The 26,843-nt window shown below is 50.1% G+C and overlaps 1 protein-coding gene across 1 annotated transcript in view; it reads right to left on the bottom strand.

The window, feature by feature from the left end:
- Positions 1-26,843, bottom strand: part of TOX2 (TOX high mobility group box family member 2) — a gene marked incomplete at its 5' end in the record, with an annotated part of 150,074 nt that overhangs the window by 15,417 nt on the left and 107,814 nt on the right. The window contains 2 exons of the mRNA XM_084271592.1: positions 6,912-7,139; positions 11,228-11,467. Of these exons, the coding sequence (XP_084127718.1) occupies positions 6,912-7,139; positions 11,228-11,467 (468 nt within the window). The remainder of the gene's footprint in view (positions 1-6,911; positions 7,140-11,227; positions 11,468-26,843) is intronic.

The raw sequence follows: 26,843 nt of genomic DNA on the forward strand, positions 1-26,843 counted from the left end.
GTCTGGTTGACCTCTTAAGTCCCTCCTTGCCCTCCTTTCTATGATTCCATGGCTGGGTCTTTCTCCCCTGAATGTATAAATTTGGATTTTATTCAGCTTGTAAATCTGGAGGGTGTTTCTTGTAGCTATTACACACTCTCCTGCAAGGTACCTCTTGGGATCATTGTAACTTACAGCTAATTCATGACTCAAAAGGGCTTCCTCCCTGCACAGAGCTGTCTGCCACGCTGCCCTTGCCTCTGCATACGGCCTCCTCCACACTGCCATCCGAAATGCTTACAGCAAACATGGCCACGTCACCCTTATTCCTTCCCAGCTCCTCCTCACCTCTTCACAGTCTCCTCTGTATCCCTCCCACTCTCTGCTGAGGGAAGACACATTCTATCCCGCCCCCCCCATTAAAACCAGCTAACCCAAGCTACCTTTACTGTGTGTGTCTCAGTACATCTCCTTTGGACTGGATTGCTGAGCCCTGAGGTCAACACGCTTGGAGACACCTGTCAATGATGCCTATCATGAGGTTGCTGGTTAAGCAGTGCTCTCATTTCTCTGGGCTCTCCCAGCTATGGCATGGGAGCTGTTGAGCATCTCATGCCCCTGAGGACACCCACATAGAGGACTCTGTCTTTGGGAACTGTTTCATGGTTTCAGGATAGTCCCTTCTTGACCCTGGTGGAGATGCTGTTGTGAAGTAGTCCTTTGGAGAATGAATGGATAAACCCATAACAGCAGCAATTACCACTGATTAAAGCATCCTGAAAGATTTGTGCTTTCCTTTGCCTTGACTTCATGGTGCCACCTGGCTGTAAGTCATCTGTCACTCCATGTGAGGGCACAAGTGCGTCTCCAGGACAACCCACAGAAGGCTCCAAATGAAACACAGAAGGGTGACAACCTTTCAAGGCCAGGTTGGATGGGGCTCTAGGTAACCTTGTGTAGATCCAGGCCTGGAGGTTGGTGGCTGTGCCTGTGGCAGGGGGGTTGGAACTGTATGATCCTTGGGGTCCCTTCCAACCCAGACCTGTCTATGACTCTATGAGAAAGCCAGCCCTAACCTCCAATGAAAAGCACACAACGTTCAACTTCCAGACATGAATCTTGGAGATCTTGCTGTCCAAGAAAAGAAGTCCCACTCTTGGAGCTGCTTTTAAGAGCTGCTCTGACCCTTCATGTCTTCCCTATCCTTCTCCTGGCCCATCAGACCTCTCCTGAAACCTTGTTTAGGATCAGTGCTTTCATCCTTCTCTGGTGCATGGCTTTCCTTGACACTCAGAAGATGCCGAATCCTCTTTCCAGGCCAGGCCAGTTGGTTGGAACCTCCCAGCCCCTCACTTTGGGGCAGTATCTGCAAATTGCAACCAGTGGTGGTGGCTCCTTCCCTGAGAGCTCTGTACAATGCTGGAATGGGCAGTTTGATGGCCACGCTGCAAGGCAGCACCGGCTGCATGTGGTTCCCATTGGATCTCTCCCCTCCAATGGCTCTGCCATGATACAGCTATACAGCTGTCCCACTGCAGTGTCCTGTCACCTGATGATGCATCAGGTTCAGTGAGCAGATGGATCTGATTAGATGGGTGATCTATTATTTTCTGCTGAGCAAGTAATTCTTCTGCTGGGTAATTCATCCCCAGAGTGTGAGCACCCTGTTACTGCCCAGGCTGTGCATTTCTCTGGGAAAATCACACATGTGTCTGGCCATGGAGTCATGTAGTGTTACTGAACCGGTCCTGGGGAAGCAGGAACTCATCTCTGGTGCCTTTGTGTCCCCAGTGACTCCCCAGATTCATAAACTCAACTGGAAATGCTGATTTCGTCTGACTTTGCTTCTCCTTGCTTAGGATGGGAAGCCCTGGTTTAGCCTGAGGTTCACTCAGCAGATTGCTCAGGAGCTTCTTGATGTCTCTGCTCTAAGCTCCCAGGGACAGGGGAAACATTGAGCCAGTGCTCTGAAACTGTTGCTGCACTTCCTTGAAAAAAACCAAGCTGGATCCAGAGACCACGTGCACCTGCCAGCTTGACTGTGTCCCCATGATCCATCACCACTGGGCTCCAAACCAGCGTCCTTCTACACCAAACTACAGTGGGCAATGGGAAGGTGTTCAGAGAGGAAGTCAAAGAACACGGCAGAGAAGTGCAAACGCCACCGGTGTCTTCCCAACATGCCCCAAAGGCTTTGCAGGTTTACCACCCATATGAATCCCCTTGGTGGAGGACAGCCACCCTGGGCTGGGTGTCCTCCGCTCCGGAGCAGAGGGAGAGGCCACACCTCAAGTGCTGGGTCCAGTTCTGGGCCCCTCACCATAAGAAGGACATTGAGGTCCTTGAGCAAGTCCAGAGAAGGGCAACCAGGCTGGGGAAGGGGCTGGAGGGCAAATCCTATGACAAGCGGCTGGAGGGAGCCTGGAGAAGAGGAGGCTGAGGGGAGACCTTATCCCCACCTCCACTGACCTGCCAGGAGGGTGCAGAGAGGTGGGCGATGGTCTCTTCAGCCAGGGGACAGGAGATGGGACAAGGGGCAATGGCCTCAAGCTGCACCAGGGCAGGGTCAGAGCAGATGGGAGGGGAAAGTTCTTCCCTGGCAGAGTTGTGGGGCTGTGGAACAGGCTGCCCAGGGAGGGGCTGAGTCACCTTCCCTGGGTGTGTTTAAAAAAAGGGTAGATCGGGTACTTAGGGACGTGGTTTAGCACAGGACAGGAATGGTTGGACTTGATGATCTTAAAGGTCTTTTCCAACCTGGTGATTCTGTGATTCTGTGAGTGCTGGTGGCCCCATGGAAGGAGGGGAGGGGGCTGCAGCCCTGCTGGGCGGTACGAGCTGGGACCAGGCTGTGAGCACTACATCCGTGCTGGGAAAGAATCCTTCCTACTGAATTAGCAGAGTTTAGTGCTCAAACTCTTCTAATTTCTGTCAAACCAAGCAGCCCTTTTAAACCTCTCCGGGTAACGCTGCGAATCCCGGCCTGTATCTGCTAATGGAAAACAAATAACTACCTAACAGGGAGGCAGGGGATTCTGTGAGCCTGGAGCAGGGACCCGGAGCTGCAGGAGGATTACCACCACCACAGGTACCCCATTGGACGATAATGGCTGAATTAGCATTTCACTCTCCACCGCAGCCTAAGCTATCTCTACCCGAACAGCTGCTAAACTATTTGCAAAGTTCAAAGAGGATGTATTAATTTTATATGTTGGTTTTTTTTTTTTTCTTTTTCATCCTTCCCCCAGTCACATTCTTCAGATTCCTGTGTAAGCTTCTTAGAAAGGGCCATGCCAGCTGTTGAAGAATGAAGATTACAACGTCCCTGCTAATGCAGCGTGGGAGATATTTAAAGGTATTGTTATTTATCACTGTTACGCCCGTGCAGCCACACTGGAAGGGGTTAAAATGGGGAAGAAAACGGTGCTTTGCTGAACAGGTGTCCTTGAGCGGTACCCAAGGACACGGAGATTGCTAATCCTGTATTCCACAGCATGATCAAATCACCAGGCAACAGATATAAATAAAAAAAGGCAGGAAATAAGGAAATTTAGATACAAGTGTGTCAGAGGGAAAATGAAGATTCATTGTGAAGAGGCTGAGAAGAGAAGAAGAAGAAGGAACAAAATGACAAAGGCACAAATGATAAACCAGTAAGAACGAGAGGGGGGGGGGAGCTGGGGGGGAGAAGGAGGTGGTGGTGGGGGGTGAAAGCCTCTCTCCGAAATACATGTCTCTGACAGCAGCAGCCAAATCAAAGATGCTCTGAGATTATATGGTTTCTTGCATAATACACATTCTGGTTCCCGCCTGGTGTTTGTCTTTCAGCCAGAGCACAGGGAAAAAGCAGCTCTGAAATGGGACGTGAGCAACCTTTATTTTGCTTGTTTCATCAGGAGGAGAAAGCAAATTTGCTTTGTGGGAGCAGCAGCACCTGCTCAATGGCAAATAAATAGCTACAGCTTTGATATTTCAGCGCATATAATCATTAGCAGCGCAAATGGCAGAGGATTAACCCTCTGTGTGCCGGCTGGAGCTACCTGGCAAAGGGATGGCCTCTTGTTTCTGCCTTGGAAATGCTCCAGGTTGTGTCTATGGGGTGAGTGGAGCTGGAGCAAGGCTGAGGGTCTGCCTCTCTGGGGGGGCACAGGACCACCCTAGCCTGAGGCACCGTCTCTGTCACAGCATGGCTACAAGCCATCGGCACTGGGCTGTCATCGTCCCTTCTGCACTGGTCACCCCTGGCTCTGTAGAGCTCCTCCATGCATGATGGAGCTGCAAGGGGTGGGTGGACACCTCTGCAGGTACAGAGGGGCACATGCTGGGGGCTGCTGACATGTGGTGTGGGATCACAAGCCCAAAACGCCCTGGCTGAGGTTGGGTGTATTTGCCATCTTGCTTTGAACTCCATCCTTGGTTGCTGACCCCCTGTCCCCCCTCCCCTGGCAGGAACTGAAACACATGCAAGGCTGGAAAAACACTGTCCCTGTTGGAAAGTGGAAAAGAAGGTTTGTAATCTTCATCTGAAGCAGAAACTAACAGTGCTATAACTGCATGGTGGGACTGGGGGCTGCACATTGGCCCAGACCCACCATGAACACCTCAGGCTGCGAGGGATCCCAGCCCAAAAGCACATCCTCCAGCCTCAAATCCACCCACCTTTCTCATGCCAGGAAGAGGGGAAGCTTACTTTAACTAAGACCTTGGTCCTAATTTTGCAAGGGTGTCCAGATCTGATCTCTTGCTTGCCTACTTTGCCATTGCTGTGTTGGCTTTTCCCTGGGTTGCATCACTTTCCACAGTGAGGGGATGAAAATACCCAAACCACTGTCATCATGAGAGCTGGGAGCAGTGCCCTGGGTGAAATATCTCCCTTTCCCACCTCTCCACCCCTGGAAGAGGTTTTTTTCCCCCCTTTCCTTTTTCCCTTCCCATTGCATTGCCTTATGAATCTAAACAAACTCGACTGGGGATGCTGGCAGGGGAAAGCAAACAGGGACTAAATAAACTCTCCTCCAGCCAAACACTTCAAGAGTGAACGTGCCCCATCGCACACACCAGCAATGGAGTGCCAGAGCTGAAGATAAATAGCGTCCCTCCAGCCAGAGTCCCGGGCAGGGAGGTAGCTGTCGTGGGAGAGAAGTATACAGCTGGAGACAAAGCCAGGAAGTTAATATTTAAGCATTCAGACAAGGAACAAATGACTTAATTAAATCAATTACAGAGGGAGAAATGGAGCCACTTAGAAAGCGTGTGTAAAGAGACGGCAAGGCTGCTACTCTCTCATAAAAGAGAAGAAGGGAGAGTTAGTGAGGAAGATAAAGGGACTGGTCTAATCCCTGCTGTTAATTAAGAGCCCAGCGTTTGCACTGCGCTGAGTCAGGGTCGCTCCCGCTCTTCCATTACACACACCAGGCGTGCAGCCGCGCTCCGTGCCCAGCCCACGGAGGTATTTGTAAGCAGATGGAGTCAGGGAGAGGCAGTCCCAGATGTTGGGAGGGATGAAAGCAGTAGAAAGAGGTGCAATAAAAGGTTTTCTGTGCTCCCCACCCTCCCACACCTTGCACCACCAGCCCAAACCCAGCCCCTGCCGTACAGCTGCCCTGGCTGCAAGGCTGGGGCCAACTGGCGGCACAGGGATGGCTCTTCATCCCTTTGGCCCAAGAAATTCCTGCATGATCCCCCAGTGGTCCATCCAAAGAGGAGGAAAGGGAGGATCCTGAAAACATCAAAGCAAGGATTGCACAGAATGGAGAGTCTGAATGGTTCAGCAAAAGGGCTTTCATCCCAGAAGGTGCCTTGCTTTTACACCCAGCTTGGCGACAGGTGGAAAGCTGGGCTGTTTCCTAGCATGACTTCCATTTCAACGGGTATTTTTTCCTTCTTGCTGCTCCCTCCCCAAACATAGCTGCTTCAAACACTGCCCATGGACACCCAACAGGAGATGGAGCTAACACCCAGTGGGAGATGGAGCCAGACTGATGCCTGCAGCCAGGCTCCAGGAGAAGGTCTCTCCACTCATGGGGGAAATGTCACTTTGAACATGTTTCAGGTTCAGAGACACACACCACACAGTGTTGGATCTTGCTTGGCCAGACAAAAAGATACTTGCTATGGAAAGTGTTCCCTGGGGTTTTCTCAGTAGGCAACAAGCAATTACATGCTCCTGTAACTGACTCAGCATCAACAGAACAGTTAAAATGGGGCCCAGAAGTCTCCTGAAAATGGCTGACAGCTTTGGGACAGGAAGGTTTCCTCTGTGAGACCACTTCAGACATGTCTTTCCTAAGCTTTTAAAGCCTTAATGTTAGAGTGGAGGCCAGCAGTGTAGAGAGTTAACAGATTTCAGCTGGTTTGCCATCACCCCTTGTAAGTAAATAAGCAGACAAACCCATCTTCCACCTAAGGCTGCAAACCCCCATGTCAGGGAAAGGCCACTGAGGTTTTCTATGAAGTATGATCTTATCAAGAGTAATTAGTTGTCATAAAAATTCACTCTTTGTGTAACAACAGAAGGTCTTCTCAAAAAGGGTCAGAGGCACAGCAAAATTAATGCCTCCTTCTGCAGCCCCATCCCTGCCCTTGCTCAGCCCCCCCCCATCCTCAGGGCACATGGGTGGCAAAGACCTGTGTACAGGGTGTACCCCAAAGGAGGTGTCCAAGGGCCGGGTCACATCACTGCTGGAGCAGCTCGGGGTCAGGAGCACGGCGTGCAGACCGCTCGAGCATCGCTTCAAGTGGCAGTGGGCACTTCAGCAGCACTCCTGAAAACAACCTCTGCTGCTGTGCATACACTTGAGCCTGTTTCAGGCCCTGGCTACACTCTGAACGTGCCTGGTGAGACTCTGATGGTCTGAACCACGGAAAAACATATTTAAACAGTTGAAAGGACCAAAAAACTCCCCCCAAAACCAAAAGAGAGATCAGTAACTCACTTGTTTTTGTTCTTCTCCCAAACTGTCCCACATTGATGCCACGATTTTCGATACATCTCCGAAGGTAGCGTTGGGGTTTTGCCCTTTGATGGCAGCTTGTGTGTCTCTGAAAAACAGGGCGTAGGCTGACACGGGCTTTTGGGGCTCATTGGGATCCTTCTTTTTCTTCTTCTTTTGGCTTTTGGGCTTTTTGCCCAGGTCTGTTGATGGTCTTTTCTCTCCAGTAACCTGCAAAACCAAGAGATGTCTCTTAGCAGTTAGCTGGGAGGAGCCTGATGAGGGTCCCTCCTAAGGCTTCTCAGCAAAGGGGTTGAGAAATGACATGGAAAGACAAGGGTTCCCAGTGTTGTGAGTGGGGGCAGAAGCCCTGGGGGGTCTCTTTCTTCCCCAGCAGTGCCCAGCATCATTCCACAGACTGCTGGAGGCTGCCTGAGCCTGGCATGGGTGCTCCTTATGGCCAGGGTTACAGTTTGGGTTCACCCCTTGCTGCTCCAGTCATCCCTGCTCTAGATGCTCATCCCCAGCTACCCCCTCTCCCCCTCCTCCTCCCCAGCATCACAAGCTCCCTCTCTCCCTGGTTCCTCTTCTGACACCTCTCCAAACACCTTGCTTCCCAGACAGATCCTTTTAGCAGTCCACAATGTTTTCCAAACTTGGCTTCCACATGGTTTCTGGTTTCCAGCCCAATAACCCCTCTTTGCAAACTGCTTCTGACCTGTCCCACCCATGTGCATGCTGGTGGCTCAGCCTCCCTGCTCCTGGGGCAGGAGGGTGGTGATCACCAACCAAGCAGCACCAGCACCACATTATCCATCACTCTGGAGCCATCCAAAATTTGTTTCACCCTGCTAACACATATCCCTTATCCAGGAAAAATACTTGGGAATTAAACTAATTAATCTTATGGATAAAACATTGTGCATGCCCAGGCTGGGTGCTGCTGGATGATGAGGTGTGCCAGTATCCACGCTCAGTATCTTGGGGGTGGTTGAACCAAGGGGAGCAGGACACAGGCGGCAGCAGCTGGACCTTGTGGCTGCTCAGCATGAGGCACTGCTGCCCAAGGAACACAGCAAGGTGGGAACAGGGATGTTTCCAGTGAAGAAAGAAGATCCTATGGCTGAGCCTCTGCTGGGATACTCTGGGCAGTGTGCTGAACATAGAGGACCACAGAAGCCTGTGCATAACGGTGTGCAAAGGAAAAGACCCTTGGAAAGTACTTGGACACACACCATAGCTCTCAACACATTACCTGTGGTCAGTGAAAGCTTGCACCACAGGGAAGCACCATTATCCTTATTTTATAGCAGAGGGAAAACTCAATCCACCAGTGGTTAAACACAGCCACAAATCAAACCCTTTGCTGCCAGCTGGCTGCTGTTAGCAGCATCTCTGCATCCTCTAGCAAGCAGGGCACTGGCACCTCCACCAGCAGACCCTCTGTGCTCGGGCATCATGCGCCCAGCCCTACCAGAGTTGGGTGGACCCAGCTCTTCCAGCCACATGGGATAGTTACATTGCTAGACAGTTGCCCAGCCTGTCACTCAGAGGTCTGATAAACATTGGGGAGCAAAAAAATCAATTGACATAGGTCTAAACACCAAGCTGGGTGCAAAAGGCCTTTTCTCCCCATGGATTTGTTGATTTGATTGCATGCTTGGAGACACCTGGAGTTAGGAAGCTTCACTTCAGCTGGCCAGGAAAGGGCAGCAGCAGACCTGTCCTCTGCTCTGCAGCTCTTGACTGGTCATTAACTTCAGTATCAGCGCAGTGACATTTGTCAAACAGACAGTGGCCGCTGGTGAATGAGCAGTGAGACCAAAAAAAACTGCTTTTAATTGAAAATTTGCCCGATTGGGCTTGAATGGGAGGCCTGAGGGGAAAGGCCAGCTTATTAGGAGGAAAAAAAACCCCACACACAGTGGGGCTTCAGCCCGTTAGCAAGTGAGATGGTATTTTAACCAACTGCCATCCTGCTTGATTCACCTCAGAGCCATGGAGGGTCCTGCTCTCCTCACCACTGCTGCACTGCTCAGGCAGCACCAAAGAGCAAATGGTATTTATGGAGAACAGATGCTGCTGGGAAGGCTGCTGGGAGCTGGTGTATCCCAGGATGGACCGGAGCGGGTCAGGGCTTTGCCTGGTTTTGCTGGGGTTTACCAGGTGTGGGGCAGCACTGGAGAGGGCACGAAGAATACTGTGAAGATGCTGAGGGTGCTGGAACATTGCTCTGATGCAGAGAGGCTGAGGGACTTGGGACTTTTTAGCCCATAGAAGAGAAGACTGAGGGGGGATTTTATCAATGCTGATAAATCCTTGAGGGGTGGGTTAGGTGCATGGGGTCAGTCTGTGTTCAGTGGTGCCCAGGGACAGGACAAAGAGGCCATGGGCACAAACTGGAGCAGAGGATGTTCTACCTAACCCTGAGAAGGAACTTCTTTCCTGGGAGGGTAGCAGAGCCCTGGGCCAGGCTGCCCAGAGAGGTTGGGCAGTCTCCATCTCTGGAAACATTAAAACCCCATGATCCTGGACACTGCCCTATGCAGCCTGCTCGGGGGGGGATCCTGCTCTGGCAGGGAGTGGGACTGGATGATCTCCAGAGCTCCCTGCCAACCCCCATCATTCTCTGAGTCAGAGTGACTGTGAAGGCTCGTGCAACGAGATGAAGTATGTGGTCACCAGCCCCTCACTGACCTTCTCAGTCACAAGATTAATTTCTGCTTGTTAGCCATCACTCTGATGACTTAGTGCAGAAATACCCTTAGTGGCCATACAGAAAATGACTGATGGGTGCCTTCAACACTGTGTAGACAGAGAAAGCAAACAGAGATCTGCCAGCCATCACAAGGGCCTGCTGCCTTCCTTACACTTGTGGTCTCCTTCCTCCACCATCACTCCTGTCCCACCAGTCTCGCTGGGTAGTTTACAGGACAGAAAAATGGTGTGTGTGGGGGCATGCCTTTAGGGTTAGAAAAAAACCCCCCAAATTTCTACAAGTTTTCATTATTTGGACATCTCTGAATTCTTCCTACCCCCATGGGTATCACTGGCTCATTGAGATCCAACCCAAAGCTGTGACACCTGCAGTCCTGGCCAGAAAGATGGAAGATGCAGAAAGAGGCACAAAGAGAGAACCTGGTGTGTAACTAAACTGAAACTCATTTTCAGCTGATGTGAAAGATTTCAGCTCCCAGCGAATTGCCCAGAGCTGTGTGACATGGGTTCTGGGGAGATGGGAGACCGTGAGGTCCAGCAGCACAACCCATCCCACAGTGTCCCTCAAAGGTGGAATTGCAGTTGGAGAAACATCATCTATTTTCCATCACTCGTATCCCTTCTTCTTAGTTTTATCTCCTGAAGTTCAGTTTTTGCATCCCCATGTGCACTCTGCTTTGAAACTTCCAGGTGTGAAGAGAAAGCTGCTAACGGATGGAAGCTGGTTGATGGGAATACATTTGCCTGGATTTCACAGAATCATAGTGGCATTTAGGATGGAAAAAACCTTTAAGATTTCCAAGGAAAGGGAAAGGGTCTTGTTCAGCCCCAGAACTCCCCTAGTTTTCTGGTCTCTGCACTGTTTGCTGCTCTGGATACACATTCAAATCCTGCCACAACCATCTATTCTTAGGGGCCAAGGTTACAATGCCAGTGCTCCTGGTGTCAACCCTGGACCAGCACCTTCCCGAGGAAGGTCTTCCATGCCAGGCTTTTACCAAAGCCCCCAGGCACCCACAGTGTTTGACCTGCAGAAAGATGGGCAACAAGCAGGATGTCCCCGAAACCCAGGGAAACCCTTGGGCTTCTGGCTGCCATGCTCACCAGGAGTTGGGTTGGCCATAGAGGCAGACTCTGTACCAATAAGATATTGCTGATTACCTAAAACACTGCCCAGGTGAACTAACCACAGTGATTTTCCTTCCCTGCTTCAGTCTCCTCTACCTGCGACCAGCAATCTCATTTTGCATCCAAAGCTTTGCAGAACCTTAGCCGTGAACCCGCTTCGCTCATCAAAACCCCCACTGGAGGAAGCTGCAGCTTGGTGGAGCTGGTAAACTGTGTGAAGCCCAACTCTCATTGCCAAACCTGCTGCATGTACAACCCAGGCATGTGTGCTAGCCTGACAGGGGCTGGCTCACCCAGGGATGGAAACATTCCCCCTCTCATCCTTGGGCAAGTCTCCCACTGTATATATTAAAAAAAAGAGAAAAGACCAAAAGTCTGTGCCCTGATTTAGCACAATTTATCCCCCACTGGGAAAACACCCCATCACCAGCCGTTCTCTCGCTGCCTGTGAGAAGAGGCGTGACTGCACGTACCTTATAATGTGACTCTGTCTCCTCTTCCTGAGTAGAACTGGAGGGAGATGGTGTAGCAGACTTACTTCCCGGGGGCGATGGGGAACCGTGGGTAACACCGCTCCGCATCCCCATCTGAGAGATCAGCTGTGACTGGCTGAGAGCACTCATGGGGCCGGCTAACATCCCGGGGCGATTGAGCAGGGGCACTTGACGGTTGGACTCGTAGGACGCGGCGTCCGAGTGGACCATCTCCTGGATCTGAGTTAGGAGAATATCACTTTGTAATTAAAGAAGGTATTAATCTATTTATCATACTGTCAGATCGCTTTATGATGAACTCCTACTGACTGATATAAAGTACTCTACACAGCTGGTAAAGTCTTCCTTGCAACCTCTTCCAAACAAGGCAAGAGCAAGAGGCAAAGTCCATGCAGTCAGGGCTCTGCTCCTGCCACCGCCCCGCTGACAGGGACTTCAGAGAGGTGCTGAATTGTGTCTGTATGATTGTCTGTGTGTCCAGGAGGTGCCCCTGACTGCTCAAGGACCAGTGGTGTCTGGTACCTGTCAGAGGTCTGAAAGAAAAGTTGAGAAATGAGCCATTTTTGGCCAAACAACCAGGAGAAGTGATGGCATCGCAATGTCATGGGCACTTCTGGGGCCAAACCTCACTGCAGCACACGTGGGGCCATTGCTGAGCATCAGCACGTGTTGTGCCAGGGTACTGGGGGCCCCTGGCTGACTGCCCAGCCCTGGTACATCAGTGATGCAGCATTAGAGGCCATGGAGCCCAACGTGCTCTTCCTGAGCATCGCTTGATGTTGACACTTAATAGCTGCATCTGCTTGTCTTAGTCTACAAAGGGAACACAACCCCTGTCCTGGGATGGACCCCAGCGTGCTGGGGCAAGATCTGCTGGTGGCCACCACCTCATTACAGCTCCTCCAGGACACAGCTCCTCTCACTTGTAATGTCACAATCGGTTCTGATCCCACTCAAAATCAATGTAGGAGAAACCCCAAAAAATTCCAGACAAGGACAAAGGAAATGATTTGGGTCCTGTTCAGATTTCCCAGGGAGGGAAGGGATGAGAAGCGATGCATGGATGGGCACACGTAAGAAATGGGAGAGGTGGTTGTGTGATAAGAGTTGTCCCCAAAAATGAAGTTTCCTAACACATATTTATCTGTTCTCATAAAACATCTGATGGGACCGAAAGGCGACTAATGACACACAGCTGCAGGGACGCACGGACACGGCACCGGCCAGCGGCACAGGCGCTGTCTCCTGAGCACAACAGCCTTGAAAGCTTCAGAAGAAAAATGAAACATACAGATATGGCTAATAAGAAATGCCAGGCACTACATTAGACAAAATAAAAATGTCTTCTGGAGGGGATATTCCCCCTTGTCATGACATAAACCAAAGTTCAAGTGGTTGGATCTGAGGGGGAGCAGCAACAACCCCCTGCTCTGGCCAAGGAGGGATGATGAGATGAGATGGAGACAAATGCAGCCACACTGCAGCAGGTTCACAGAAGGTTTTGGGGCTGCCCTGCTGTCTGCTGAGCCAAGACCCCATTTCCATGTGTACCCTTTTCCCTGAAGACCCCATTTTCACCCCAGGATCCAGCCCTGCCTGGCCACCCCCCGCAACAGGGCTCAGCCCCACGCAGCCCCCCAGGCAGAGCCAGGCTGGCTGCTGCTTCACAGCCTCATCCAGCCACGGAGGCAGCTGGTGGGAGGGAGAGCGATCCCTGCCTGGAACATTTTGCAGACTTTTCCCCTTTTATATTAATCTGATTAATGTTAACAGGAGTTTAAAGACCTCAGCTTTATTTATTAGCAATCTTCATTTCCGATAAGCCCGCTGAGGTGCAATCTCTCATTACCAGGGGAGACTTGCCAACTCCATTAGCAGAAAGAAACCCGGGGAAGACCTGCAAGAGCTCGGCAGGCTTCAGAGGAAATAAATCCAAACTCCAGCCCAGATTTACTCCTGCAGGTCAGGAATCAAGAGCTTTACACAATACCCAACAGCGTGTTCTGCTCACTGTCAGATTCCCCATCAGTAGAGGAGCATGTGGCAGGGGAACAGATTCCCCTCAATCTGCCCTTTCTCCTTATTAATTACAAAGGGTGGGGATTGAACTTGCAGGAAGAAAACCATGCCAGGCATCTTGACAGCTCCAGGAGGAGCCACGGTGAATTGCTGCCCTTGGCTGCGGTGGGTGTGAGGGAACACCAGCAGCGGGGTTGCCTTTGGGCTGTCACTGAGCTGGGGAGAGTAGCTGCTCCTTGAACTGTGGCAAGTTTTACACGCCTTAAAACCTGCCCTATGGCAGAGGTCTGGCCTCTCCTCACCAGGTGCTGCTGTGTGGGAGGTCCTGGCCAAAAACAAGACATGAAGGATGTGCCTGTGGCAGCCAAGCAAGATGGGGATGGATGATGGGCTTTGGGCAGCACAGAAGGCGTCAGAGAGGCGATTTCACAGACTCACAGAATCATAGGGGTTGGAAGGGACCTCCAGATATCATCCAACCCCCAAATTTTGCATTTCTGATTGAATTTGTGAGTGTTGAGGGACTGGCCAGGGGTGAACCTGCAAGGTGGGGGGACAGGTCAGCTCCCATCCACTGTGTGCTTGCCCCTTCCCAGATCCCTGTGAAAATGGTACATTTCTCTTGGATTTTGTTAGTTTAATCCAGACTTTCCATGTTGGAAGAGATCTGACAGCTGCTAAGCAGAAGAATACTTTATTTTCCTTATTTTAAATTTAAATGAAGAAAAAGTTTAGAAGAAGATGGGTGTTTTGGAAACGGGGAAGGCTATGCAACGTGGCTTAAAAATGTTTAAAATTCAAATATAGCTGGTTCACATTTGCAGCCATGGCAGTCTCTGGGGTAAATACTGTATTAAGACAATTTCTTTGAAACTTTTATTATGTGGCCAATAGACCAAAACGTCTCCTTTTATCCATTAAAGATGTAATCATACACTTTTTCTTTACAGCACATGTTATTTATGCATTGGAGCAGAACCAGTCCAGGAGTGCAATTATGGATATGGGACACGTGCAGCCAATGGTTATGAAAATTTCTAGGAAAAAACAGAAACCTGAGCCCCACCTCACACAATCCACACAAAAGCCTCTGGCCAAGAGCACCCCAAGCACAGCCCTCTCTTAAAAAAGCAGAGACATTGGCATTTGTCCTGGGATATCCCCTCCCAAGGATATCTTAGCCCAGGGGTCTCCTTACTTAAAATCTTTGATGAATAGTGTTGGTTCTGACCCACTCCCTCTGTCTTTCACATCTCCATCTTTTCCCATCCTGGCCAGGAGGACACGTGTGACTATGCTTCCCACATGAACCCAGCCGACAGCTGTCTGGAGGGGCAGGATTTGGCTCCATCACTTGCCACTCAATGAATTTCTATTTCCCCTTTTTAAGAAACAAAAAGTTTTGGAACAACACAGCAGGCTTTCACCTCCCCAGAGCCCCTGCTCTTGACTCCCAACATCCTCAGGAACGGAGAGGCTGGGCAGTGGAAAAGCCATTTGCATTCTCCAAGTGTAAAGTGTTTGGGGTGAAAATGAAGGAGGTGGCTTCTGTGCAGCTCCAGCACTTCTTCTGTGGGCCCTTGGGCGACAAAGGTCCTTGCTCAAGCTGGGGAAAGGGGTAGTCCTGCTTTATGCACCCATCAGAGCTAATATCCACCTCCTAAGAAAGACCCAAGGAAGAAGAAACCCCAGAGTAGGATTCAGAGATGCTCCTCTGCAGCAAACTGCCTAATTAGGCAAGTAAATGATGAATGAAATCGGGATGACGGCAAGCCAAAGGTAATGAATGCAATGTTCCCCCCACAAAAGCAAACAACCTCTTTTCCCCTGGCACATCAGTCCTGCAGGATGCAACCCCTGCTGTGGGCTCGCGGGGGCTGCACCCACGCCTTGCCCCTCCACCATGCAATCAGCGTCCCCACAGAAGCACACACATAATTAAACCACCACCCTGCCATCCTGATTAGCTCCATCACCAGGAGGGGTGGCTCCAAGAGCCAGGTCAGGTCCCGTCCCCATCCCATCCTGGGTGCTGGGCACAGCAAGCTCAGCACTGCAAAAGGCTCAGGACGTGTTTGCAGCCTCCACTGAAAAGATGTTTCGCATCTCCGAGGAAACATGAGTGAAATGTGATGTAGTCATAGCTAAAGTAATTAAGTGCATCTTACTTAGCAGATTCCCAGAGGCTGTGCTAACTCCAAGGCAGCTGCTTTTTTTTTCTTTTCCCCACAATATTTCGATTTAAAAAAAAAATATGAATATGCATATCAGGCCTATAAACACTCCAGCTAATCCTGAGAAGGAGAGAAAAACAGGATGACAAGTTTCTGGGGAGAAGGGTAATCCAATGCGAGTAACTAAACACCCCAAGGATGAGCCTGGCTGGGGACCTGGGCACCCTGCAAGCCAAGATAATGTTTCAAAACAGTTTCAAGTTAACCACCCTCCGCAGATTCATATGTAGTAAGCAGGTCTTTCCAGCAATAGGGGCTACAGAAGTGGCCAGCAGATCTGGGGTCTGGACCCCGGCTCAGCAGGGGGTAGCTGCTGCTGAATGACCTCTCCTGCAAAATCCTAATGCCCAGCTGAAGCCCCGAGGCAGGTTCCACCCTGTAACTACCCTCTGCCTTTGCTTTGCATAGGATTTTCCTCCTCCTCCTGCTTTCCTTAGTCTTGGCCACACCTTGAAGATATCACCATGTTTTGGTGGCAGAAGGACAAGTTCAGAGGTTCTGTGTTACTCTCCCATGTTGTGTTTTCCCTCGCTGGGATCCTGGGTGGGGACATGTAACGATGATGGCCAAGGCCAGTGGGAGCAGGCAGATGGTGCAGCCCCAGCCCAGGGGCATTGCCAGGGAGACCATCACACTAGGACCAGCAGGCTTCCCTGCAGAGAAGGGCTTGGGGTATGAGAAGCTGGACGTGACCCAGCAATGTGTGCCTGCAGCCCAGAAAGCCACCAGTGTCTGGGGCTGCATCCCCAGCAGTGGGGCCAGCAGGTCTGGGGGGGGTTCTGTCCCTCTGCTCTGGGGAGAACCCCCTGCAGTGCTGCTTCCAGCTCAGGGGTCCCCAGGACAAGAAGGACATGGAGCTGTTGGAATGGGTCCAGAGGAGGCCATGGAGATGATCCGAGGGCTGGAGCCCCTCTGCTCTGGAGCCAGGCTGGGAAAGCTGGGCTGGCTCAGCCTGGAGAAGGGAAGGCTGCTTCTGGGGAGAGCCCTGAGCCCCTTCCTGTCCTTCAAGGGGCTTACAAGAAAGATGGAGATGCACTATTTAGTAGTGCCTGTTGCAACAGGACAAGGGGTAATGGTTTTAAACTTAAAGGAAGGGAGATTCAGATGAGACAAAAGGACAACATTTTTTATGCTGAGTGGTGAAACACTGTCCCAGGCTGCCCAGAGAGGTGGTAGATGCCCCATCCCTGGCGACATTCAAGATTGGCTTGGATGGGGCTCTGAGCACTCTGATCTAGTTGAAGATGTCCCTGTTCCTGGTGGGATGTTGGACCAGAGGAGATTTAGAGGCCCTTTCCAACCTCAACCATCCTGTGACCCTATGACTACTGCCCTTCCTGGGTGGGCTGAGCAGAGCTGCCGCAGCCTTCCCCAGCTGGAATCTTCCTCCCTGGGAGGCACGGAGCAGCTATTCCAGGGGCAGCCACGAGGTCCACCAGCAGCACAGCTTACCTCTGCTTAAGTTTGTTCCTCAGAACAAGCCATTACAATCACAATCAACCAGGGAGAGAAATTATCTGCCCACGAGCTAAGAGACAAAGTTTTCCCAGCAGGCTTTTTCCGCGTTGAAGTTTCAATGTGAACGCAGCCCCATAGCTGAAATGCTTAAAGATGATTTACTTAAAAAAGAGAGAGAGAGAGAGCAGGAGAGAGGGAAGCCGATAAGAAAATATATCCCCAATTACCACCCCTCCTCTTCCCGATTTGTAACTGCTCCTAATAAACTTTCATGGTCTGTGTAAAATGCTTTAGTGCGGTGACAAATTTCTGCTGGAATTCGAGATGTCTTGTTCAGAGTAATAGCTATCTCACACAGGTGCCCAGCTGCTATTGTAAAATCAGTAAGCATTTAATTGAAACAAATGACTATAATAATAGTACATTATCCCTGCAGGCTCATAGCCATAACAGTTTTAATTATTGAGTTAAGAGTCAAACTAATTTATCCTTTAAAGTAACAGCCACATCTTTGGTTCCACCGATCATCCTATTATGAATATGGAGGGAACAGTAGGAAGGGATTTTAAAAGGAAGCAATTTATTTTTGTAGGGTTGGGGGGCACTTACCATATGGCAGAGGCTTTCTATAGGCAGGAGAGTTCCCAGCCATGGCTGAGAATTGCTGGGACAAGCCTCCCTCATGGATGCTCCTGGTCCCCAGAGGGACCAAGCACCCCTCCCCCCTGCCCCCCCCCCCCCCCCCCCCCCCCGCCCCAGCTCCTGGGGATCTGTAACCCCATCAGGCTGCTAGAGAGTGGCTTTGAGGGTTTAGGTAAATGGAAATTTCTTAAAACAGCACTGATATTGCATTTTTTCTTCATCAAACACAGTGAAAAAAAGGTTTTACAGGCTCAAGATTGCAAGTTTGATCTGAAGGAACATCTCTGAATTAAAGCCAGGTAGCAAAGAGAAAGAACCCATGTTCATGATTCAGAAAGAGTATTTCTGAGACACAAGTGTGCCCCAGGGCAGACCTGACAACACAGCTTTCCCAGGCCCTGGGATTGAACTGCCTTCTTACTTCTGTCCCTGTGCCACAGGGCATCTCAAGCATCACTGTGCGTCTGTGGGGCGGGACTCCAGGTGGAGGGGACAGAGCAGGGCAAAAAGGGGTGGCTGCAAGGCAGCAGCAGCAGAGGAAGGCAGGTGCTGCCCACTCCCAAAAAAACCCTCCCTGCCCAGTGTGGATCAAAGGCTGCCCGTGGGGATGGGTTCACTTAAACTGCCCAGCGGGTGATCTCTGGAGCAAACCCCTCAAGGCCAGCCCCCACAGCCAGCCCCTGGAGCTCTGCATCCCCCAGACCAGAGAGCTCTCACCAGACTGTCCTTCAACAAAGCACTTGCAGATCATAATCAAACCCCTTCTGCTTTGGGCAGTGACTCAGAACAGTTCCCTGCACTCTCTCCAAGGTTCCCACCCTGCTCCTTACTATGGATGCTCTTTGCACTTCATCAGCCAGCTCCTGCATCCCACAGCCCTCTTCCAGAGCCACCACCTTTAAGGAGAAAAGTCCTCATCTTGACAGTGTTTTTGCTCCCACAAGTGGGACAATGTTGGTTCTCCAGCATTCATTATTGGTGGTCCAGGCCTTGCAAAAAGCTCTGCATCTCCATCTTCTGTTCCTTACCTACTCATTGTGATACCTACAAACTTCACACTGGCAATTATTTAATGCTTTCTTTGGCAAAAATATGACAAACTCTGGGTAGAAAGAGTGACAAGCTGATCCACCAAACTTGTGCAACATTGCTTCTGTATTGTTCAACTTTCTCAATATACTTTGTGCTTCCAAGTCAAGTGTCTTGCAGATGTCTGAGTATATTATGTTAACACCGCTACCTTTATCACCCAAACCTGTAATCTCATCAAAAAAGATATCAAGTTAGTTTGACAAGTTTTGTTTTCCATCAGCCCGTGTTGATTGGCATTAATTATATTACCTTCCCTTAATTCTTTATTAATTGAGGCCTGGATCTGCCACTCCATTATTTCGCTGAGGATTGATGACAGTCTGACAGGGCTGTAATTACCTGGGCTGTTCTGTTTCCCTTTTTAAATATTTGCACATTAGCTCTTTTCTAGTCCTCCAGAGCTTCCCCAATATTCCAAGAATTACTAAATACCAGCAACAGCAGTGCTGAGAGCTCCTCAGTCAGTTATTTCACACAGAATCACAGCATCACAGAACGTTAGGAGTTGGAAGGGACCTCGAAAGATCACTTAGTCCAACCCCCTGCCAGAGCAGGGTCACCCAGACTAAACCACACAGGAACACATCCAGGTGGGTTTGAATGTATTCAGAGAAGGAGACTCCCCAGCCTCTCTGGGCAGCCTGTCCCAGGGCTCCATCACCCTCACAGTGACAAAATTCCTCCTTATATCCACATGGAGCTTCCTCTGCTCCAGCTCACACCCGCTGCCCCTTGTCCTGTCGCTGCCATCCCTGAGAAGAGCCTGGCTCGTCCTCCTGACTCACAAGCCACCTCAGCCTGGTGACTTGCAGAGGATTTGAGCATAGAAGAGAAAAGGAAGTTTTATGGTTCTGCTTTCAAGGCTACATAACCTGAGATCCCAACCCCTCTAATCAATATTGGCAGTTTCAAATGTTTTCGAACACGAAGCTTCACCCTACAGCTGACCCCAGACCAGGGTCCCGGGGCTTCTCCCAGTTCAAGTTGTGTTTATCTCTGTCTCCTCACCCGAGGGGAGTTTTTTGATCTGCTTCTGTTACTACATAAATCGCTTCATGTCTTCTCCAGCCTCTGCATGTTCCCCTCCTGCCCCCTCCCCAAAGTTCCCTGCAGCTTGCGGATGCTGGGTGGGCAGGGAAGGGAAGGGCAGGATGGAGGACTGGCTCTGGAAAGCACCTGCCTGACAAGCCAAATTCAGCCCTGCTGTCACCAGGGCAGAACCCCCAAACACAATTAACACTGAACATACATTCTCTGGGGGAGAACAGTGGCACAGAACAGGATAGAGACCGTGCCTGCCAAATGGAACGTGCTTCATTAATATTCCCATCGTTCCCAGTGCTGGATGGGCATGGCCAAATGGAACAGACTGAGTCAGTATGGCACAGACTGAACCTTGTTCTTTGCCTATGGTACAGCCCTGCCCATGGTCATCTGCCAACAGGAGCATTACTGGGGACTTGTACAGCAGAGATGCCCATGAGGGTCCTAAATCCAGCTACTCCCACACCCAAGGAGGGCCAGCCACGTAGGAGTCCTGCTTCAATGCGTGCTTCTCTCTCCCTTGGGCTAGTGAAGTTACTATACAGGTTGCAAAGGGTTACAGTTTACAGCAACTCAAGATGTTGAAAGTCAAACCCAAGCTAGCTGGACCTCCAGACCTCTCCTCTGCCTCAGTGCTGCTGCAGCCCTGCAGCCCTAGCTGGGATGTTGCTTCTTAAGGAGAAAAGTATTGTAAGGTCTTTTTCCACCCCGAGTCCCACCAGCTGTACAATGATGGAGAAACCACACAGTTGAGATGGGGCCATAGACTACACATGGGATGTTTCCTATAGCTGACCTCCAGCAGCTCTACAGCTCTGCCTACGGAGACCTGGGCTTCCTTTATGCTCCTGAGCTGCCTCATCACCAGTGGGCAGGTGACACCGCCCCTCTACACCATTGTCACAGTGTTCCTTTGACTTGTGGGAGGGATAAACTCTGCTGCTTGCCTTAGAGGTGCCTGGGAGTAACTCCACAGGATGGACACTGCAGGAGAACTGCAAAGCAACCAAGACTGGTGCTGGGACCACTCCAGGAATGAGGAGCTCAGACTTCTGCCTTCCTGTAGGACATGGTTCCTCCAAAGGGAGCTTCCCCCATCCTGCTCCCTTCACTGCAGGGCAACACGCTGCTGTGGGGACTGGCCAGGCAGGTCAAAACCATCCATCCCCAAACACTCCCTCACTGCTGACCCAGCAGGGCACCATGATGTGACAAGCTGCACAAAACGGCCCAATTCCCCATCCACCAGCATTTTTACAAGTATTTCACCTCCTCACTAGGAGCAGCATCGACTCTTAGAAGGAGGAGATGCACGAAGCAAGGCAACCACTGTGGCTATTCCCAGGGGAGCAGCACGTGTCCCTCTCTAAACTCCCCCTCCTGAGGTCAGGAATAAGCAAAATGAAAGCAAAGCCCTGGACCGTGCCCCTGCCTGGAGGAGTGACTGTCCCTGGCCATGGGGAAGCAGCTGGGTCGCGTGTGGGATCCATCCATGTTCCTGCAGCTCTCAGCCAGAGAACACTCTGTAAATAATGTATTCAATAAACTTCATTTTTTTTTGCTAAAGTACATTATTTTACGGATAAAGAACAAGCCTGATAATTCACTGAACATGTTTGCAAATAATCTATTCCATTAATTTCCAGCATGTTTTCTGAATACGTTATTTAGTGATTTCATAAGAACCGTGTGTAGATGAAGGCAATTGCTGCTCATCCAGGCATAACACCAACACATCCCAAAAGCTGGGGCCAGAATTCCCCTGTAACGGGCACTGGGAGGTAATTAAACAGCACCAGACCCCTCACCCCTTGCCAACCCATGGGGGGTAACAAGACTTAATGAAATTGTCACATCCTCTCTGCGTGTGCTGGCAAGAGGAGGACAGCCAGTGAGAACCAGCTGGTGGGAGAAAAGAAGCAAAGGGGGTAGATGAGAAATACCTGCTGGTGTCCAGGTATAGGGACCGAGGGGGCTGAGATGGTCCCAGGAGCGAGGAAGGGTGCAAATCCCTTCCAGAACGATTCCCTACTCCAGACTCCTGTGTCTGTGCTCCAGATGGATGGAGCAGCAGACAAACGGTCTCAGGGAGTATTTTTGTTACATTACATGGGTCTAATGGAAAGGCAAGCTGTCCCCATGGGAAGTGTGGGGACAAGTATCTTCAGCATCAGACCTGTTTGGACATCAGATTTTCTTTAACTTTTGGCTTTCAGTTTTTAATCCCAAAGATACCGGCAGGGAGATGGATTCAGAAGGCAGCATTAAAATCTTCTATAAAATTAAGTATCTTTGTGTGCTTCTAAGGGCTGGGATGAGGGACCACATGTTACATGGTCCTACAGGCTGTGCTTCCCAGGTCCCTGAATGTGGATCTGTTCCTGAACTGTGCACTCCAGGGGACCATTACCTGCCCAGCAAAGCTGGACCATGGGTCACAGACAGGATTTGAGACATGTAAATAGATTCCTGGGAAGTAGAGATCTGGTTTCATGGGAGGATTAGGGATGAAAATAAAAAGAGAAAGCAGGAAAATACTAGAGACACAAAGTTCTTTGCTTCGCATGCTACAGAGACTCCTTGGGGAAGTTTGCTTTTACCAGATCCTTGACATTACTGCGTGTTTAAAATTTTGCTCAGCCTCCTTTTTACAAGATTTTGAACTGCTGGGATGGACACAAGTCCTCTTCCACAGGCTCTGCTCCCACCAACACCCTGGCACTCCCGATAAGAAGGAAGGCTTCAATTCCCCAGAAAACAGAAGAGGTTCAACCTCTGCTTCCAGGGCTTGTGCAGGAAAGGACAATGCCAAATCCCAACCTGAGAAAATGGGAAAAGGGAGAAAAATGGAGGTGGCCAGTACCCGGGTGGGAGGCACTGGGGTAGGCTGGGAGGATGCAAACTCAGCTCTGCCTGATCTGGACAAGTGCTCCCACACCACAGCCACCCCCCAGGCCAAGCTGCTGTCCCTTGCAAGCTCTGCTGCTTTAAAACCCTGCACAGGGCTCGGGAGAGCTGAGGGCTCTTTGCTGATACGACAAAAAGCTGCTGGTGGACTGGAGGCCACTCATTTCAGTTCTGCTATCCTGACTGTCAAAGAGCTCGCTCTGCCCTGTGTCCTTGCCAGGCCCGGATCACACCGAGCCTGCCCTGTCCGGCTGACACGGGGCAGCACCCTGGGGACGCCAGGCCGCATGGCTCTGCACTGCTCCATGGCAGCCAAGGAGCACGTGGAACCCTCCCAGCCTGGCAGAGGGGCCAGAATCACAGAATCATTAAGGCTGGAGAAGACCTCCAAGACCATCTAGTCCAACCATCCCCCTACCGCCTATATTACTCACTAAGCCATGTCCCTCAGTACCTCATCTGACCTTTCCTTGAACACCCCAAGGGACGGTGACTCCACCACCTCCCTGGGCAGCCTGTTCCAATGCCCAAACACTCCTTCTGAGAAGAAATTTCTCCACATTTCTAACCCAAACCTCTCCTGGTGCAACTTGCAGCCATTCCCTCTTGTCCTGGCACTAGTTATCTGCGAGAGGAGGCTGACCCCAGCTCACCACAACCTCCTCTCAGGTAGTCTTCCCTGAGCCTCCTCCAGAGCTTCACCTCCAATGCAGAAAACACCTGGCAATGTGGGGGCTGTGTAAACCCTTGGTTTTGCTTCTCAGTGTATTTGGGGGATAAAAACAAACGTTGCCAAGAGCACTTCCAGCTCCTACCAGACTTCCCACAGCCCCCTCACCTACTGCTGTACTCCGTACTCCCACACCCGCCCTCTCACCCACAGGCTGGGCCTGTAGCCATGTTGGCCCCATCATCTCCCACGGTATTTACTGGACCCTCCCTGTGAGCTCCTGCAGCTTATTGAAGCTTTTCTGCCCAGTCCCGTTCCCTTTGGTTTATGTCTCTCCTGGCTCCTCTCAGACATTTTAGATATTGCATTCACATAAAGCAATAGACCCAAAAGTAATGACAGGCCTCCAAGTTTTATTGCAGAGAGCATTAAAAAAGAAGAAGAAGAAGAAGAAAAAGAAGAAAAAAGAAGTAATTTTAGAACACAACAGGAAAATGGGAAGGCAACATAGGAAAATCGCCCCTGTGGGATTAAACTCTGTGAATTAATTTTAAAAGCCCCCCTTTTTTTTATTTATTGCAAAGTTTAACAACCTGCTTTTGGAGCACCGTGAGAAATGCCTGCAGAGTTACAAAGTTGGGCTCCCCAGTGCTGATACCACATCTGCACACAAACCACATCGCTTCTCTTACACATCTGCAGCGAGCTACTCCCCTTTCTTCCCCCCCCCCCCCCACCTCGGTATCCCTCTGTGTCCAGATATTGCTGGGATTATTGTGCTGGATTGTAAGAAGCACTTCATAAGAGTCTCCTGTTACCAGGAATAGACGCATCTAGGGAAGAGGGATGGTTCTGTGGCTGAATATTCTCTGGGTATCTATTTGAGTTTCAAAACTCAGCTCTGTCAGAGCTGACTGAGACAGAGAACCAAATCTCCCACCCACCGGTTCCCTGCCAGCAAAACGATGATCACAGCATTTACCTGCTCTGCAGAGGGGAACCTCTGAGAGCTGCGAGGCAGGCGACGGCTTTGCTGCATCACGTAAACTGTTACCAGAAGGCACAGCCTATTATCTTCTCATCTTTAATTATAGCAAATGCTGAACACTTTAAAAATAGGTACGAAAAGCCGCAGTGCTGCTGTATGTACAGAACTAATTGCAGGAGGGAAGAGAAACTCCAGCACCGACTGCTGCCGCAAGAGCCAGATGCCGTAACTTCTGCTCCGACTCCCAACAACAAGCCCTTCCCATGTCTTCCTTAGCTAATATAACCACAGATGCCACTCCGACAGACACGTGGAAACCCGCAGCAGATGCAGGATTAAAGCCATACAACTTCAGGAGTTGCTTACTTTGGTTCCAGCAGCAACACTGACCCGAGCTGCTGCACTGCCTGCCTGTGCTGTGCAATATGGTTTATTAGATTAGCCCTAGCGTATTACAGAGGACTGGTGAAAGAATATTCAATCCAGTGGGATCTCTGTCTTTTGGGCTTCTCCACAAGGGGAAAGAGACACTTGAGAGATTTCCTTCCTCCTAACATCAAGACACCCGGTTCCTGGAGGTGAGACATGCCACATCTAATGAAGCTTTGGTCTGCCCAGCGCTGGATTGTGACAATAACAAGCATTCCTACTGCTGGCCTTTATTTAATACAGTTATCAGTGGGGACTTTCACCATCAAACCCACTTTCTTCCATCCCAAAATGTGTAACTCCAAGTGGAAATCCAAGAGTAAAGCATGGCCCCATTAAAGGTTTGATTTCTCTTCACTGGGATTACATTCTGGCACTGGGGAACTTGATCAATTGAGTCTCGAGGCTCAATCAATAAGCGTCAACGGCAACATACTGCATTACAGTGATGCTATCCATTTATCAACTTAAATAACTCCACTCACCCAAAAGTCAGAGGCACTAAACCAGCAATTAAGGTCTATGGGGAAGTTTGAATGGCGGCTCTTGCCGTGCTGGCCCTGGGTTTTTGGTGCTCCCGAGAGAGCCGAAGGAGCTTCCACCTCAGTATCAGGCACATCACCCTCAGTGCGGAGCTGCTGAGCTGACAGATATAGCAGGACTCAAAGGCAACAGAAAACATCTCAATTAGGCTCTTTAAAAAAAGTGATCACTATTTTGTCTTACACATTGTGCCACCGAAATATTTTGGATGGCGTTCCACGCGCAGCGCCGCATTTGCATTTCCATCTGATCAGACATCAAAGACACGTGCCAAGTGCGTGTTTACATTCCAGATCAAATAGCATATCCCAGAGATCTCATTAACCTGCTGACCTGGAATTAAACAAAACCACCTGGAAAGGAAGCGCCTTCCTCCATGACACGCACCCAGACAGCTTCTGAGTCTGCCAGCCGAGCTCTGAACACGGGCGGCTTCATGTAGGTGTAGGGGTTTGCATTCCCTGGAATACTTCCCAGGGTTTTTTTATTCCTGTCCAACAATTTCAGCACGAGCATTCGCGTTCTGCCAGAGCTATGGCCATCATACAGGTAGGAATTAGCCCATGGCAAAGACCTATGATAGGTTAGGGGAAGCAGGTAGAGGGGGTTGCACAGGCAGTATTCACCCCTCTAAAGGGGTCTCTGTCAGGGGCTCACAATTGGTGAGGACCTCAGCTCTCAAGGACATCTCTATCCCCTTCTCTCCACTGTCAAGCCATGCTGACAGCGCAGTCCCTCAGCCCTACGCCTGCTGTGGCATGGAGAGGGGTGAGACACTGGGCTAGAAGCAAAGGGGCCTGTGCCCCATAGACAAAGAAATTCAAGAGAAAAAAAAAAAAAAAACTATTCCTGCAGCAATCTCAGCTTGAACTTTGGAGTTTAGACTGTTATTTACACACATCCTCGTTTTTCTAAACAAACCCTTAAAGCTGCTTATAGGAAAGGCCTGCCAAAAACTTTTATCGCTTCCACAGACTTGCTTTCCAGGAACAGACAATATTCCCCACGTAGCCAGACGTGTATCACAGAGGACATGCCAGAGCAGATAGGCTCGGGAGAAGCTACAGCAGGAGTCTGCCATCCAGGCTTGGAGGAAGGATGTCTCAGCTTCCCTGGCTGGAAATGCAAAAGAGCAATTACTCCAGACCTGTGACGGGCAGACACAAATGCTGTGTCACGATGGATGAGATTTGCAAAGATCAGGTCTGTTCCACACTTGCAATTTCCCATTCCTGTGATGCAGAAGCCGAGGGGACAAATATATTATCTGGGAAGAAAGGGTTACTTTTCAATCGAAAATTAATGCGCTGAATTCTGTATTAACATGTGGGATAATTAAAACCATCTTTCCAATGAATTTATTATAGGATATACAAAGCTAATTATAAATTCTCTGTTGCTTAATCCCTTGCAGTTTGCTAATGCAGCGTTGAAATCTCTTTGGCCACACTTGTTTAAATTATTCATTAGACACAGCAACAGTTGTGAACTGTAATTTAAATTGGCATCTCATGAATATTCAATTAATACAATAAACACTGGAATGTTTTACTGCACACTGCTCGATAG

Source organism: Gallinula chloropus (genome assembly GCF_964237585.1).
Source record: "Gallinula chloropus genome assembly, chromosome: 16".
In the NCBI taxonomy this organism is placed as follows: domain Eukaryota; kingdom Metazoa; phylum Chordata; class Aves; order Gruiformes; family Rallidae; genus Gallinula; species Gallinula chloropus.